At 42.4% G+C, this 17435-nt stretch overlaps 1 protein-coding gene across 12 annotated transcripts in view; it reads right to left on the reverse strand.

Moving 5' to 3' along the window:
- Positions 1 to 17435, reverse strand: part of atp8b4 (ATPase phospholipid transporting 8B4) — a 251477-nt gene that overhangs the window by 87815 nt on the left and 146227 nt on the right. For all 12 annotated transcript variants that reach the window (XM_068017953.1, XM_068017955.1, XM_068017959.1 and 9 more), the window contains 3 exons: positions 12375 to 12447; positions 10405 to 10475; positions 866 to 948 (listed from right to left, as the gene is read on the reverse strand). In XM_068017953.1, the coding sequence (XP_067874054.1) occupies positions 866 to 948; positions 10405 to 10475; positions 12375 to 12447 (227 nt within the window). The remainder of the gene's footprint in view (positions 1 to 865; positions 949 to 10404; positions 10476 to 12374; positions 12448 to 17435) is intronic.

Consider the following 17435-nt stretch of genomic DNA (forward strand, 5'->3'; position numbering starts at 1 on the left):
GCTTCCAGTTCGTGTAAATGTGCCACACTGTGAGCCCTACTGACAATCTTAAATTGGTTGTCAGAGTAATTCTGAGCACACTGAGGATTATTTAGCAAATGTTGTCCAATCGCGGAATCACATTTAATGCTGGACACTGTGTTTTGAGTTTTGCAAGCACAGGCTGGTTGGGTACGGCCTATACCTTGCCCATTGCAAACAGTGGAAGGAACATGTTGCTTGATACGACCCACCAGTCTTTGGGATGTATGGCCTACATAATATATTAATACACAGGGCCCTGTTCTTTGCAGACAGAAAGAACATGTATAAACACTGCACTTGTTTCGGCTAAACAAAATAAGTGACAGCCATTCACTGGTTCATTCCTCAGGGCAATGTCTTGACCAATCAGAGTCAAGCTGCCTGGTTTAAATTTCAAACAAAGCTTGGCAGTTAACTGTCAGTCACCGTAAACTGGTGCATTCTCCGTGGCAATGTCTCTACCAATCACAGTCCACTTGCCAACCAATCAGCACTCTCTTCTCATACAGTATAAAGTTGTTGTTTTCCTTTACATTGGTATTCTTGCAGATTGTCTTGATGAGTGCAAGACAAAAAGCTTCGACAACATGTCTCTATTTTCCGCAATACTCAAGTTCTGTACTACCAAATGACTATTTACAACAACATTGTTGTTCATTCTTTATGCAATGAAATTGATTGAACTTGAGTTACTGCAATTTCTGGTCCCTAATCCATGACTATTCTTGGGACTTACTTCATAAGGTGACTTCTGCTCTCCCAGGGATGGAACCCAATCCTCTTTGAGCACAGTTCCCTGTTGGCCTTACATAGTTAATTTGATAGAATAAGTTAGACTCACCATCAAATTCTGCCAATTTACACATATCTGCACCAAGTTCTGAAGTTACTGCCAACGCTTGTCGAACTTTCAAGTTGGTTTCTCTGTTGGAACAAGTCAAAGGAAAATTGTGTTTTCATCTTGCACAAAACTGATGCAGGGACACTTATAAGAACTTCAATGTTTTAATAAATCAATCAAAATGTTGCAAACATTTGGTGGTGGTGTAGTAGTCATGTCACTGGGCTAGTAATCCAGAGGCCCAGGCTAATGCCCTGGGGACAAGGGTTCAAATCGCACCACAGCAGCTGGTGGAATTTAAATTCAATCAATTAATAATTGAAACTTAGTCTCAGTAACGATGCCATGAAACTATCATCAATTGTCGTAAAAAAAAAGTCTGTTTCATTAATGTCCCGTAGGGAAGTAAATCAGCCATACTTACCTGGTCTGGCCTACATGTGACTCCAAACCCACAGCAATATGTTTGACTCTTAACTGCCCTCTGAAATGGCCTAGTAAGTCACTCAGTCATCAAGGGTAATTAGGGATGGGCAATAAATGCTGGCCTTGCCAGCGACACCCATATCCCATGAAAGAATTAAAAAAACAAAATTCATACTTCTAAAAAGTTACATATTTATTCTGAATTACAAGATTTGGGACAGTTTGAGGATGTGCAATGCACTATATATGGCAATATATCTTATATTAGATTCTTCCAAACATTGAATAAATGTTGTTGCTTTCAAATTAAATATTAACATGTATAAAAAGTTTGAATACACAGATAAAGAACTATATTATACCTCATGTGCCATGTTTACTCAAGAGTCTCCAAACACATCTGCTAGTGATATTTTTATTTGTGCAGCATACTATTGTCCTTGGAAAATTAAAATAACTGAAAGAAAACACTAAACTACACAATTCTACAGAAAGCTCCTCCACAATCTGACTTCCTAAATCAATGTTTATCAGAGTAAAGAGCATACTTCAAACTGGATCGGTTCCATTTAGCTTAGAGCTTGGGAGAGATCAATTAGGTGTTTAATTGATTCCAATGTCAGCCTGGCTCAGTTGGTAATGCACTTGCCTCAGTCAGAAGGTTCTGGGTTGAAGTAGATGAAGGCTCGATGAAGGGAATGCAGCAGATATTGTCTATATGGATGTTAAGAAGGCGTTTGACAAAGTACGACATAAAAGGCAGGTTAACAAAATTAAGGCTCATGGAATAGGAGGATTAGTGTCCAATTGGATAAAAAATTGGCTCAAGGACAGTAAACAGCGAGTCGTGGTAAATGGTTGGCCTGGAGTTTATGTTTACAGTTGGGGGTGGCGGTAAAAAATGGCGGCCCACACACACGGGCTCTACTCCGCGGAGGCACTGTGAAATGCAACACGCGGTTCATTTACATGATGGGGTGGACTGCGCCCCCCTCCCCCAACCCTCCGATGACATCATTTCTAAAGGGCTTCCAGCCCTTCGATCGAATTTAAATTTTTAAAGAAACACAAGTGTAAAAAAGTGAATAAAGTTATCGCGACATTCTCCCACCAACCCCCCAATAATCTTAACATTTATTACTTGCTCTCTCCCCCACCAAAAAAAACACTTGCCTTGTGATCCTGACCTTCCCCCCACAAAGTTAATAAACTAGAAGCTTTACCCCTTCCCACCACCCTCTAGACCAATCAAAAACGTTTCACCTCACTCCCCGACCCTGAAAACTTACCTCCTCCCCCCTCCCCACTAGTGCCCTGCATCGAATCTCCGGACAAAGATCCGAAGGCACGGGAGTCCCGGCAACCGACCGCAATATCGGAGCGGGACAGCCAACGGGAGCAGGTAAGTCATTAATTCATTACTTTGCATGAATTAACATATTTAAATTCTGCTCCTGTCACCAAGCGGCAGGGAGGCTGCCACGCGGCCTTGCCGCCGCTGGCAATATGGGGCCGGGCCTTCCCAGCATCGAGGCCCGTAGCAGGCCTCTCCCGGAGGGATTTTCTGGCCCCCCCGCCCCGCCACGACTTCCGACATTGAGGTGTTGGCAAAATTCAGCCCGTTGTTTTCTAGACTGACGGTGGTAGACAGTGGTGTTCCCCAAGGGTCAGTGCTAGGACTACTGCTTTTTTTGCAATATATAAATGATTTGGATTATGGAATACAGAGTAGAATTTCAAAACTTGGAAGAGTTGCAAACAGTGAGGATGTTACGAAGCACCTGCAACAGGACATAGATAGGCTAGCAGAATGAGCAGACAAGTTGCACGTGGAATTTAATACAGTCATGTGTGAGGTGATGCATTTTGGCAGAAAGAATAGGGTGAGACAATATAGACCTATTGGCACAGTTCTAAAGAGTGTTCAGGAACAGAGGGACCTGGGAGTGCATGTGCATCAATCTTTGAAGGTGGCAGGACACATTGAGAGAGTGGTTAGCAAAGCATATGGGATCTTGGGCTTCATAAATAGGAGGCAGAGAGTACAAAAGCAGGGAAGTTATGCTGAACCTTTATAAAGCTCTGGTTAGGCCCCAACTGGAGTACTGCATCCAGTTCCAGTCACCACACTTTAGCAAAGATGTGAGGATCCTTAAGAGGGTGCAGTGGAGATTTATCAGAATGGTTCCGAGGATGGGGGAGTTTAGTTATAAGGTTTGGTTGGAAAAGCTGGGGTTGTTTTCCTTGGAGCAAAGACGATTGAAGGGACATTTACTAGAGGTGTACAAGATTGTGACAGGCTTAGATAAGTTAGACAAGGAAACACTGATCCCATTAACTGATGGTACAAGGACTAGGGGACACAGATTGAAGGTTTTGGACAAGAGATGCAGGGGGAATGTGAGGAAGAACTTTTTTACACAGTGAGTGACAATAATCTGGAACTCGCTGCCCGCAAGGGTGGTAGAAGCAGAGACGATCAATGATTTCAAAAGGAAATTGGATGGCCACTTGGAAGAAATAAACTTGCAGGGCTACAGGGATTGAGCTGGGGAGTGGGACTGACTGGATTGCTCCAAGGAGAGCAGCATGGACTCGATGGGCCGAATGCCCTCCTTCTGAGTCGTAAAGGACTCTATGACACTTCAGTGCAGTACCGGGGAGGGCCATCTTCCAGATGGGATGTTAAACCAAAACCCTGTTGCCCTCTCGAGTGGAGTAAAAGATACAATGACACTATTTCAAAAAAAGGCAGGATTATTCTCTCTGGTGTCCTAACCAATATTCATCCCTCAACCAACATCACTAAAAAACAGATCAGCTGGTTATTAGGCTCTTTGTGTGTGGGAGCTTGCTGTGTGTAAACTGGCTGCCTTGCTTCCTACGTTACAAAAGTGACTATACTTCAAAAGTATTTTATTGGTTGGAAAGAGTTTTGGAATATCTCAAGGACATGACAGATTCTATATAAACACAAATTCTTTCATTCTTTCTCCATAAGTACTTTAATCAGTCGCTTGTTTTGAAGTGTGAGTGATCTGACTCTCTCACAGTGAAGGATATTTCCACCAGATAACTGCAACAACTAGTTACAGTCACCAGGTGGCTCCACTTTATAAGTGTTGAGCTCATGGGCACTTGTTAAAATTTGAGACTGGACCATAGTGCTCGAGGTTCTATAAAATAACTAATCAGCTGTTAAGTAACCAGCTGTAAACTTGGCTTTATTGTTAAGCAAGGTTAAAAAAAAAGAACAGTAACACTTTAAAATATGCAGATGATTAAAACTGAAGTGGCAGCAAGGGAGAAAGCTGCAAGAAAAATGTGCTCAACTACCAACAATTCCAACCCATTATCCCTGTGACTGACTGGCATTATTTGGGGATCTTTGCCAAGGCAGATCATTAACAATCCTCTATCATGATTATTTTACAAAGGCAGCAGTGCAAACAGTTGGTAATGGCAGAAAGAAAACTTACTAAGGTGTGGTTCAGGATAATGATTTTAGAAAACAGGGTGGGGAATATCAAGTTAATTCTGCTTGCTTTGAAGCACTTAAAATGATGGTGTGCTCAGGTATTTTGAAGGAAGAATGTTGTTTTTTGGAAAGAGGGCATTGTAACACATAGTAATCCAGAGGCCCAGGCTAATGCCCTGGGGAGTGCAAATCCCACCACGGCAGCTGATGGAATTTAAATTCAATTAATGAATTAATTTAATTAATTGAAAGCTAGTCTCAGTAATGGTGCCATGAAACAATCATCGATTGTTGTAAAAATCCATCTGGTTCACTAATGTCCTTCAGGGAAAGGAATCTGCCATCCTTATCTGGTCTGGCCTGCATGTGACTCCAGATCAACGGCAATATGACTCTTAGTTGACTCTTAACTGCCCTCTGAAATGGCCTAGAAAGCCACTCAGTTGTCATAGGCAACTAGGGATGGGCAATAAATGCTGGCCTTGCCAGCGATGCTCACATCCCACGAAAGAATAAAAAAAGGGATGACAATTCCAGTCAGCAGGAGCAACCACATCATTTTGTGGAGGGAAAAAGCTGCATTTTAGTCTACGCTAGTTTAAAGTGAAGATCACATCGATGGAAGGATAAGAAATTAACCTGTGCTATTGCCCACATGGAGTAGGAATTTTCCATGCATTCAATTCTTTGGTGCCGTTTTTCCTCTTCAGTAAAAATCAGACTGTCCCTTTTAACTGAGAATAGAAATGAAATATTCAAATATCTTCCTCTCTAGCCTCATTTTACACACTGAATATAATTAACGTTGCAAAATTAATAGTTCCTGTCCCAGTTACATATTTTGTCATGCTCATCAACTGCCAATTATAACTCAATATTATGATTCATAATGGCAACATTTACACAGGGCTTACTTCTCATTGTACATTCGGAAGCTAATAGGGGATGTGCGACTTTCCAAATTACATTAGTCTTCCCTGAGAATTTTCTCAATTCCTCAGTGAAGAATGAAACAAAGAAAAGATTTTGATCTCTGGATGCCCTAAAATGCTTTAAAGTGAATTAAATATCTTTAAAGTGTTATCACTATTGTACTGTAGGAAATGTGGTAGCCAGTCAGTGCACATAAAGATCCCACAAACAGCAATGGATAATAATAGATAATCTGTTTCAGTGATAGTGGTTGAAGGAAAGAAATTAGTCAGGACACCAGGGTAAAACACCCCTGTTCTGCTTTTAGTGCCATCGAACATTTTGTGTCCACCTGAGAGAGCAGACAAGGCTTTGGTTTAACATCTCACTCAAAAGGCAATACTTCTATCGTGGTTGCACTCCCTCAGTCCTGCACTGGAGTGTCTGCCTAGATTTTGCACTGCGTCTCTGGAGTGGGACTTAAACCCACAACCTTCTGAATTGGAGCTAAGTCCGTTACTACTGAGCCACTGCTGGCACCTGAATTGAAGTGAACCTTCTAAGTAGAGGAGTAAATAATTCCATGGCCAGTGAATCAATAATATTATTGCAGTCACGTAACAGGTCGATATTGCAGATGCGTGTATATATGTGTCAGTGCGTGTTTGTGTGTATTTATGTATCTTATATATATGTTGTGACGGAAATCACACTGCCAAATGGAAGCATATTAATTTCATCATATGGGACGCTGCTTGAAACTTCTTACTGGACATTGCAAATTATTTTTTAAAAAGAAATGAAGCAGAACTGAACAGCTAAAAACATGGCCGCATATTTGCATTCTGAGAAGACAAGGACTAGCTGACAGACAGTTGAATAGAGAGACAATGGGAGTGCTCCCTGATTCAATTAACAAGATTGGTTTTGCCAATAGGGGTAATCAAAATACATTGAAACCCCCTTTGACTTTGTAAGAGCCAAACGCCACTCCCCACTAAGTAGATCTGAAAGTCACGACATTCCAACACCCCTCCAGGAACTGTGTTCATAGCCCAAAAGAAATGTGCTTCTTTTCCAGCACCCTCACATCATTCATGTTTTCCCTGAGAGCAGCTTTGAACCATCACGAGATAGGGACAGTAACATCATCCTGCTTCCTACAGCTGAGGTGGGTACTAAGTGATTCATTGGCGGTGTTATCAGTACATGCCTTTACCGCAGAACACACAGCATGCTCAACAGTAATTTCATTGGAGGGAGGGAAGCTCTGACACTGATGTTCTTTCCTTATTTCCTTTCATGTAAAACGTGCCCTTGAGAAAACAATCCTTGACACTTAAGGACGGCATTCAAGCAAAGGAGGCAGTGCAGGAGAGGATGCAAGGATGTGCTGATTCCTGCATCTGAGGTGGGTAATAAGTGCTTCATTGGCGACGTTATCAATTGGTGCCTTCACTGCAGAACTTAAAAAGGTGTGCACAACAGTAATTTCAGTGGATGGAGGGAGGCAAGCTCTGACTCTGATTTGCTTTATTTCTTTTCATGTAAAACATGCCGTCGAGAAAACAATCCTTGAGACTTAAGGTCAGCATTCAAGCAACGAAGGCAACTGGATCATGCTGCGGAGCTGGTCACGATGTGGAAAGGAACATTGCATTGATTTGGGAGTGCACATTGGGATGCGTTTGGGGAACATTCAACAAGAATAGACTGAGCTCAGACTCTTGTGACTTTGCCTTCTTCACATGGACAATACAGTAGTGGAATAGAGAGCCAAGCGTTCATTCACCACAAGGCTCTCCAGGAACAATCTCTTTAGCTGTGCATAGCAGAGACTCGGCCTGTCTGTCTAACGGGAATGCTGGAAACACAACACTCATGTATCCAAGCACAGCAGTTCCTCGGATGCTTAATGAACTTAATAAAACTTCTCAATAATTAACCCCAGAATTGTTGAGGCTTTGTTTTGCATGCTATTTCCCCGACTTTGCAACTGCACTTCAGATATTCAACTGTGGTGGAGGGGTGGAGGTAGGGGGGGTGGAGGTAGGGGGGTAGAGGGAGGGGTGGAGGTAGTGTGGTAGAGGGAGGGGTGGAGGTGGGGGGGGGGTAGAGGGAGGGGTGGAGGTAGGGGGGGGGGTAGAGGGAGGGGTGGAGGTAGGGGGGTAGATGGAGAGGGGGGAGGGGTACATGGAGAGGGGGGAGGGGTAGATGGAGAGGGGGGAGGGGTGGGGAGAGGGAGCATGCAAAATGCAGGGACCAGACAGTTGCAATGCCTGAGGTACTGTGGAGAAGTCGGGGAGAAGCAACTGGATTGGGCATCCGCAGCTGGAGGGAACGGCTGAATGGAGACGGCCAGATGCGAGAGGCCGTAGAGAGCTGTGGGGAGCGAGTGTGCGAAGACCTCGGTGTCGCCGGGTCCAGGGACTGGCCGGTAAGTCTTTTGCTGTTGTGTTTCTGCCGCATGCACAGAAAAAGGCACTCCTCTTCCGCTCCGCTGCTCCCCCCCCCACTCTCCCCCACTCCCGCCCTTCACCCCCACCCCTCCCTCCCTCCCTCCTTTCTTTCCCCCCCTCCCCTCTCTCTTTCCCCCCCTCCCCCCTCTCTTTCCCCCCTCTCTTTCCCCCTTCCCCCCTCTCCCTCCCCCACTCTCCTCCCCTTCCCCCCTCCCCCTCTCTTTCCCCCCTCCCCCTCCCCCCTCTCTTTCCCCCTCCCCCTCTCTTTCCCCCCTCCCCCTCCCCCCTCTCTTTCCCCCCCTCCTCCCTCTCTTTCCCCCCCTCCTCCCTCTCTTTCCCCCCCTCTCTTTCCCCCTTCCCCCCTCCCCCTCCCCCTTCCCCCACCTCTCCCCACTCCCCCCTTCCCCCACCTCTCCCCCCCTCCCCCCTTTCTCCCCTCCCCCCTCTCCCCTCCCTCCTTTCCCCCTCTCTTTAAACACCCCTCTCTTTTCCCCCACCTCTCCCCCCGACGCCCTCAGCGCTGCTCTCCCCGGCCCCCGCTCCACTCTCTCACTCCGGCCATTGTATACTGCCACGTGTTTGTTAGGTTGCCTCTGTGTGATTCTTTGAGCAGCGCCATCTTTAGTCCTGGCAGCTGCTACAGTCGCAATCTGTGACGTTTTCGTGACACATGCTGTATTTGCGCATGTGCCAAAACAGCGCCACCTACCATTCACGTTGTCAACAAATGCGGTCTTCAAACAAAGAGATGGTCACATGACCTACCAGCTAGGGTAAGGCTGAGGTTCTTTGAGTTGTGCCTCAGACTGAACAAAAGATTACAACTGGACTGGATGAGAAAAAGTCTCTCTCTATGTCTCTCACTCCAGCAAAGTCCTAGGGAACCCACAGTGGCAGCTTCTACACTTCAAGACTACAGACAAAGCCTCTCTTATTCCTTCTGGTACCTGAAATTGTGCACCTGGCCCCAATGAGGACTCCAAGACCTTCACTTCAATCAAGGACACTACTGCAAGGACACTAAAGACAGTACCTGTATTCCCTTTATTGCCAACCCCACTTTAACCTCCCAATTCTTTCCTCCCCTCTGTATCTATATGTATGTGTGTGTGCCTCTCGTGTGCATATGAGTGTGGATACATCGCGTATTTTATTGATTTTTAACCGGGTTTGAGTGATAAGATTAATAAACTTGTATCTTTCTTGTTTAAACTCAAGAAAACCTGTCTGACTGGTTCATTTGCAATTGCTGTAATTGCAATGTGCAGTGAGCAAGGGCTCACTGAGGTGGTAAGCTAAAATCATTATGTTTTAAAGATAAACCCTGATACAGTCAAACCAGAGAAGGGGCAAGAGGGGAGCCTGAGACCCCTTCCACGCCTGGTCGTAACAATGTCCATGTGTATATATATGTCCATGTGTATGTATTATATATTTATGTGTATGTGGGTGTGTGTGTATGTGCATACACACTGGGAGGGTGCAGAGGAGAACACTGGGGGCAACTGGAAGATGTGACTGTTGAGGAGAAAGAAATACTGAGAAAATTCATAAATAGAAGTGATTTCAGACAAAGGCAGCAGGAACTTTTGGGTACAAATCAGGAAATCACTAATTTGAAACACAGGCCTGCCCATCATTCCTGCTCACTTATTTCTATTGGGTAGATTTTGTCAGATGGTGGTTGGGCCAAGGAATGGAATACCAGCTAAAGCAAGCATTTTGTGGAAAGAAATCAGAACAAAATAGACAGGCTTGGTATCTCCTGAATACACCTTTTGACAGCCAATCATGACTCGCTGCTGACCACAAACAGACCTGCAGCCTAAACATCACCAACCTCTGATAGAGGAGAACATATTGGGGATTGGGCAAAATTTCTTCCATGCAGGAGGGGGAGCAGAATTGCAAATGCTTTCTTTAAAAAGGGGTTTACAATAGCTGCTGCATTGAAGGAAAGCTGTCATCCCCATGATAAGTGTCAATTAGTGATGAAGAAGAGATGGACTCTGGGCAGGGAGAGAATTATCTTGTCCCACATCCCTGCAACTAGACCCATTTTGTTTCTTGAAGAAGCATAAAAATGTAACACCACAAGGTCTGGAATATCTACCTGTTACAAGACTGGATAACGTTTTACTGATTCCATTGGCCATTTAGTTCCTTGCCACCTCTACTTCAAAGGTTCATTTCAACTCAGCACCCCATTTATTAACAAGTTAACCTGCTTTTGTAGGACTGCACAGAGCACACTAGACTCTTACCCATCAAGCTCAGCTGTTTCGACATAACCGAGTCCATGAGGTTCACTGCTCGACAGCAACAACAGATCAGCCTGAAAGCAAATGGGACAAGTCAAGGATAAGAAAAAAAAACAATTGAAATCAAATTTCAGAAAAACACAAGTCAATTAGCATTCTAAAACAGCAACACTGCTTTCCTATAATTATGGTTCATCTATAAAAAATGAGCAGTGAATTGCTGGGACTGAGTGGCACAAGTGAATAGAAAGTTGTGACATTTGATGGAGGACTTCCCCACCGCTTAGAAGTACAATCATAAAACTCCCTTATGATGCATGGAAACATGAGGCACTGGCCAAGTAGTTTTAGAACACAGAAGGATTTTAAAGTTTGAACTCAAGCTGAGAGCTCTATCAACATGCATACCCAGCGAGGCTGGAGGGTGGGGGTCAAGGCCTGAATAGGATGATCCAGTGAGTGTGAACTTGAGGCAAGGCAAAACAAACTTTAAAAAAAACTGTCAATAATCCAAGAATAACAGAGAATGTTGAAACAAGAAACTGCAAACGTAATTGACAGAAAATGCCTTTTTTCCCATTCAACTGACTGTACAGAAATGTTTAAGATGGTCATTCCATTTATTTCAAGATCTAATTGTATTTTTCATCCAAATATTTCTCCTTCCTCGATTTAATTAGAAGTACTGTTCTTTTATTGTAAAAGGGGAACCTGGGAAAATTGTGAGCTTAGGGAATGACTGATGTTTGTCTAGGCTTTGGTAGAAGTGGGTGGAGTGGTGGAGCTTCGTAGGAATGTAGTGAGGATATAAAGACATTTGTAGCATGGGTCTATGGAGTTCTGGATTACAGAAGGGGAGCAGGGAGGGGCGGTCTTGAGATTTGAAAGAAAGGGCGTGAAAGTCATAAAATCAGACTGACACAAAGGCTGAAGGCAAGAAATGCAAATAAGAAAGCAGTATGGGCCTGGAAGAGGTTAAGCAGGATGCTACATTAAAATAATGTTATACAGTTTATTTCACTTTGCTAGACTGGGGAGACAGACAAGTCAGTATGAGTAAGTAAAGTAAAAGGATATGGAGCTCGAAGGGCTAGCATGGGAGTGACATGGAATCGATAAGCCAGAGGTAAAGACAAGCACAGCTAAAAATAGAAACTGTTCACACTATAGATTAGTGTGAGAGAAAGCAAGTGTTATAGTTATAAGTTGCGTGTATACATCCTGTTGTGTTATGGTGAATTTGATGATCCACTGTTTTTTAATGATGGGAATATTTTCCAATATATTACTGAACTCTTCTATGAAAGTGAAGCTCTGTTTGAAATGGCCTGTCCCTTTAGGATCAGAAAGTCTATTTGCTGAATGGGCCATTCAGGAATTATTGTTTGATCAGGAACTTGGAACGTTTGAATGTGCTCATCAGTTTACGGTTACAGCTGAGAAACCTTATTATTTTAAAGATGGTTTCCATTAGTGATAAAGCCAGGCATCTGCGTACATGAATATATCATTCTTAATATACAATTAGCACTCGCCATTTTAAGGACAGGGTCATTATACAATACAGAACAGAAAGTTTAATTCTGCCAATGAAGTGTAAGTGCATTTTGCTTTAAAGTTATAAGATTAATTAATCTGAAATAGCCTGGTTAGCTTTAGACTGTCTTTAATTAAACGCTGCTTAAAATCACAATCTCATTTTGAAATAAACACGAGGCAGAGCTGAATCATAGTTGAATTCCTGTATGGTCAGGGAATTTTGCAGACTGGAAGAATGAAGAACTAACATAGTTAAAAATAAATTATAATCGGGGGCACAACTTTCAATACAATTAGACAGAAGCTGTTCAAGGAGAAGGCCCACTGCCACCTACTCAGTGCTAAGTAGGGATGGGCAATAAATACAGCTTTGGCAGGGTCGCCCACATCCCAAAAACAAATTATAAATAATTAGGTTCTCAACAAGTACTTACAGCCACAAACTGATTGTTTTCCAATTTGATTACATCGCCTACTCGAACGTTCATCCATTTCTCATTCTGTAGCCTGGGTAAACATATGTGGAAAATGTTATACTTCATCCCCACTCATTCAAGAAGAATGCTTTTCTTGCTTTAAATCCTCATGCAGATGATGTAGTTCTTATAAAGCAAAAACAAACTAGACTTTCTAATCCTACACAGATGCAAACAATTCAGCCATGTTCATAAATATTTCCCATCTGCTTCACGTTGCCGCGTCGTGCATTACTGACTCAAGGACCAAGCAGGCACAACAAGAGCGCTTCTGAAAAGCAAAATCCACTGCAAAAAGATTAAAATGTGTTTAATTACTTTCCTTTCATGTTGCACTTCAAAGTAGTCAGTGTACTATAGTTTAAGGGGGTACAGAATAACGAGATGCAAAGAGTTAAAGAACAATTATATTGGTTGCAGTTGATAGCAAGGATTATTTATTGATGGACAAATGTTAAAAGTAATTCCTTAGCAGCAGTGATTTTGAACCTGGTATGTGGGAATGACTGCAAATATTAACACACTGCCAGAATCTTTTGTCCAAACTTCCAAAACACAACGTTAGTTACCCAAAGGACAATGCAATGGAAAAGATTGTTTATTTGTATGGAACCACAGAAATACCATGCTATTGAGTCAAAAAATGCAGTGCACAGAATTTGAGAGCCCAGTAATATCCTTCACTAACTGGCTTTCTGGAATAGAACACGAACCACTGTGCCACCGAGTGCCCTCAGACTGGACTTCCTACACAAGCCATCACTGTGGCCAGACTGAGACTGACAACTTTAGTGCCAATTAGGCTAAAATATGGACAGTTTTGTTCTCTTCAACTTGCACCACATACAGGGTAAAGTTGACCACTGTAACCTAGTAATTTCATTGATTCTTCTTTAGTGTAATTCATGAGAAGGTTACAAACTGATGCCATCAAATCTCTGTTTAAAATGTCAGAGTAACTTGAAATTCTTAAAAAAAGGGCTCTCTCTCTCTCAAGTGTTCAACATAATTTGACAAATAAAATGTAACAGTTTTATACAGTTGTCAAAAATGTAGGTGAACACATAGAAATGCAACTAATACTCCCGCGAAATTTGTAATTGGTCTCCCTCTCTGCGGTATTAGGTTTGCTTGGTCATTGTATCATAGATTGCCTACTCAAGTTTCATGGTGGCCTGCAATTTCTCCAGTTTAGTTCTGAAAGTTGCCAGGCAATTACACTTCTATCCAGAGATGTGGGACCAGAATAGCAGATTCACGGCATTAGTATAACTAGTCCCAATTAAACTATAACCATGGAGATTAAGGTGATAACTTTGAATACTATAATGTACCTGAAAGTCTGCTGTACTTATTGGGATCCCAAGGTTTCACAAACCCCAGCCACTTAGCAGCAACGCATTCTACAATTAGCTTTAAGTATTTATTCAGCAGCTTCCATCCGTGGTGTTACACAAATCTATCTTGATAACTCAGAGCCAGCCCTGTAAATATATGCTGATTGCATTTTGCTACGAGTTCTAATTAACCGAGCAAATTTCAAAAGCTTAAACCTTTGGAGAACATCTGCTGAGCTTAATTTTGAAAGAAGCACAAAGACAACATAAAAAGAATAAATTATAAACACCTGAAGAACAAGTTATTCTGAACTGATAATTGTCATGTGTGATATAAAATCAGTATCAGGAGTGGGATGTAAATACTAACCTAGTTATACCACTGATTAAAAATTGGTTATAAAATGTGATAATTAAGTTCAAATAGGGTTTTCTATGGGAATTATATTCCTTTATAATTTTTCCCCAGTGAAATTGGAGGAAGCAAATTCCCCCATAATATTGTTCGACATGGAGTGCCTTGAACTAGTGACGATGATAGCAGACTAGAATCCCAAGGGGTCACAAATTCAAATTCCACCATTGTAATTTAGAATTCAATAAATCAGTTAATTCATAGGCTAGCACCAGAAAAGTAACCATGAAAGTTGCCAGACTTTTGCAAGAAAAACATCTAGATCACTAATATAGAATTATAGAATAGGACAGCTGCCATTTCACCCACTGAATCTGCACGGCCTCTTCCGAAGAACAATCCAGCTCATCTCATTCCCCCACTCTGTCCCCCATCCTTGCAATTTTTTTTCTCCTTCAAGTATTGATCCATTTCTTTTTGAAAGCTCCTATTGAATCTATTTCCACCACCCTATCAGCAGTGCATTCCGAATTCTAACCACTCATTGTGTAAATAAGTTTTTTCTCATGTTGCCTCTGGTTCTTTTGCCAATCAACTTAAATCTCTGCCCTCTGGTTATCAACCCTTCTGCCAGTTTCTCTTTATTTATTCTATCTAAATCCTTTATGATTTAAGAAACATCTATCAAACCTCCTCTGCTCTAATATCCTTCAGGAGAGACCCAACTCCCATATTCACTCTCACCTACATAAGGCTCTAGTCCCACACGACATGGTTAATTCTTCATGCTCTTAGGGTGATTAACGATGTCAGTATTTCCCACATCCCAAGCACACAAAATAAACTATCACCAACTACCAGTATAACCTATTATGGTCCTGCTACGAAAACCATAATTTACAGCTTTCTCTGCAAGAAGTTTCTCACATTGGACAAAAAGACAATACAATAAAATGTCCTTTTTCAGCATAGAGTTTTTCTACAGCCATCAATCATGCCATGCTGCCAGTCTGATAATTGCACCACATTACAAATATAAAACCAACCATTTACCAACTCTAGCTTCAGACAAACCATGAAACTGAGCTGGGGAACCAGCCTTGCTGGTTCGACAGTTCTACACATGCACACAACCCCACTTGCATTTTTGTTTCCTCTAACAGTCAATTAACACACTGCAAAGTAGCTGCAACCATCTGGCAGAAAAACATTTTCAAACGTTCCATCAATGAAGAGATGATGATAAAAGCAAATAGTTTGAACTCCACTGTGTGATCAAACATTGGCCAACTAATTAGCAGATTCATAAACGAGTCTCTATTGGTTGGCGATCATTTATGAAAAATAGCTTAAAACAGTTGAGTCAAACGACAGCCCGTGGCCTAACTGTGCATACAGCGTCGGGGCAGGGGTGGGGGGGGGTGGGCATGCCGGGGAGGGCGCGCGGTTGCGTGAGTGGCGGCAGTGGGCGTCAGGGTCTGAGATAAATCTAGTATTAGGCGATGTGACACAAAATGTTGATGTTAGGTACACGTCCTTCTAATTCCTCCCAGTGGCAATGTGGGATTGCGTTTATTTTATGATAGAACTGTTAGAACTTAGTTGTCATTTCTTTAAGTATAACAGTTAAAATTGTACTCCGTGTGTAACATAATCACAAAGCATTATGTTGGCTAAAGTTCTGTACAAGTTATGACATGCCAAGAAATGATGGAAAGAGTTAATTCAGACTATGTAAAGACCCTTTATTTAAAAGTCGTTAGACTGTGGATTACACCAGGGAGACTGTTAGCTTTTTAATCAGTAAAGACTGTAAACACGTCTAGCCAAATAGCTGTGAAACAGGACAAGCGCATATCCATCTCGTTAAGTGGTCACTGTGGATGAATACACAGCAAGGAAACATGAATCTGGAGACCCCATGAATAACAATGATAATGACCTAAAAAAGGCTTGAAGTACCATCATGGAAGGGCAGTCTGGTAATGACTGACCTTATATGGCACATAACCAAGCTAGGAAAGGTCTATAAAGTAAGAACTGTTAAGACCCCAAAAGTACACATCATCATCAAGAAGACAGATTTCAAAGGTGCCACAGTTAACCAAAGGTTGACGACCGGTGTTCCACCATGAGCGCAACTGGATAGGCTAGAGTTGTTTTCCTTAGAACAGAGGAGGCTAAGGGGTGACTTAATTGAGGTGTACAAAATTATGAGGGGCCTAGATAGAGTAGACAGGAAGGACCTGTTTCCCCTAGCGGAGAGGTCAATTACCAGAGGGCACAGATTTAAGGTGATTGGTAGAAGGATTAGAGGGGACATGAGGAAAACCTTTTTCACCCAGAGGGTGGTGGGTGTCTGAAATTCACTGCCCAGATCGTGGGCGGAGGCAGAAACCCTCAACTCATTTTAAAGGTACCTGGACATGCGCCTGAAGTGCTGCAACCTGCAAGACTACTGACCAGGTACTGGAAGGTGGGATTAGATTGGGTGGCTAGTTTCTTTCAGCTGATGCAGACATGATGGGCTGAATGGCCTCCTTCTGTGCTGTAACTTTTCTACAATTCTATGGTTCTAAAACAGTCACCTGTGCAGCAAGTGTGTAAACAGGAAATAACTTGGTGAATCTAATAGAACTGATGTTGATCGAACTTCACCAGACATGAGAAAATAACAAACCCGTGGCCTGAAAGTGCGTCTACATGACGATTAAATAAATTCCACTCCATTCCCCCTGTGTGGAACAGATGTCAAACTCAGGCTGCCCTTTATTGAATCACCCTTCTATGTTTTGCTCATAGCTACTGTTAGGTATCGGTGGTTCTTTGGTCTTCATTGAGTCGCCTTGTAAATAATAATCTAAAAACTGCACTTTGATGGAAAAAGTACATAATGCAAGAGGTAGGGACACATAAGTGATATTGCTTGGTCAGTGAGTAAATTAGCTTACATTTTCTTCTGCTTGTGAATGAAAGGGTTGCACTTTCCCAATATCCATGAGGAAACAACATGGTAATGTATCTGTTGGTTATATACTGTCCTGTTTTCTTCTCAATGGAAAACTGCCATTTTCAGGCTCATTTCCATTCAAGTTGATCTATTAATATTAGTTATAGGGAAGCACCACCTGCATCAGGGAAAAGCTCCATTTGATTCAATAGGGGCTGGAGCTTGAACACAGCTTCAGATCCGATCCAAAATTAGCCAGTGCTGGAAAACAGCACAAGCCTCTGGGTAATGTGGTAGGCATTTGTTACCCGTTCTCTGCAATAACTGTACTTACCAATCGTTATACGCCAAAGTTTTTTTTATGTCCTTTAAAGACA

The sequence above is a fragment of the Heterodontus francisci genome, chromosome 38 (assembly GCF_036365525.1).
Source record: "Heterodontus francisci isolate sHetFra1 chromosome 38, sHetFra1.hap1, whole genome shotgun sequence".
NCBI lineage: Eukaryota > Metazoa > Chordata > Chondrichthyes > Heterodontiformes > Heterodontidae > Heterodontus > Heterodontus francisci.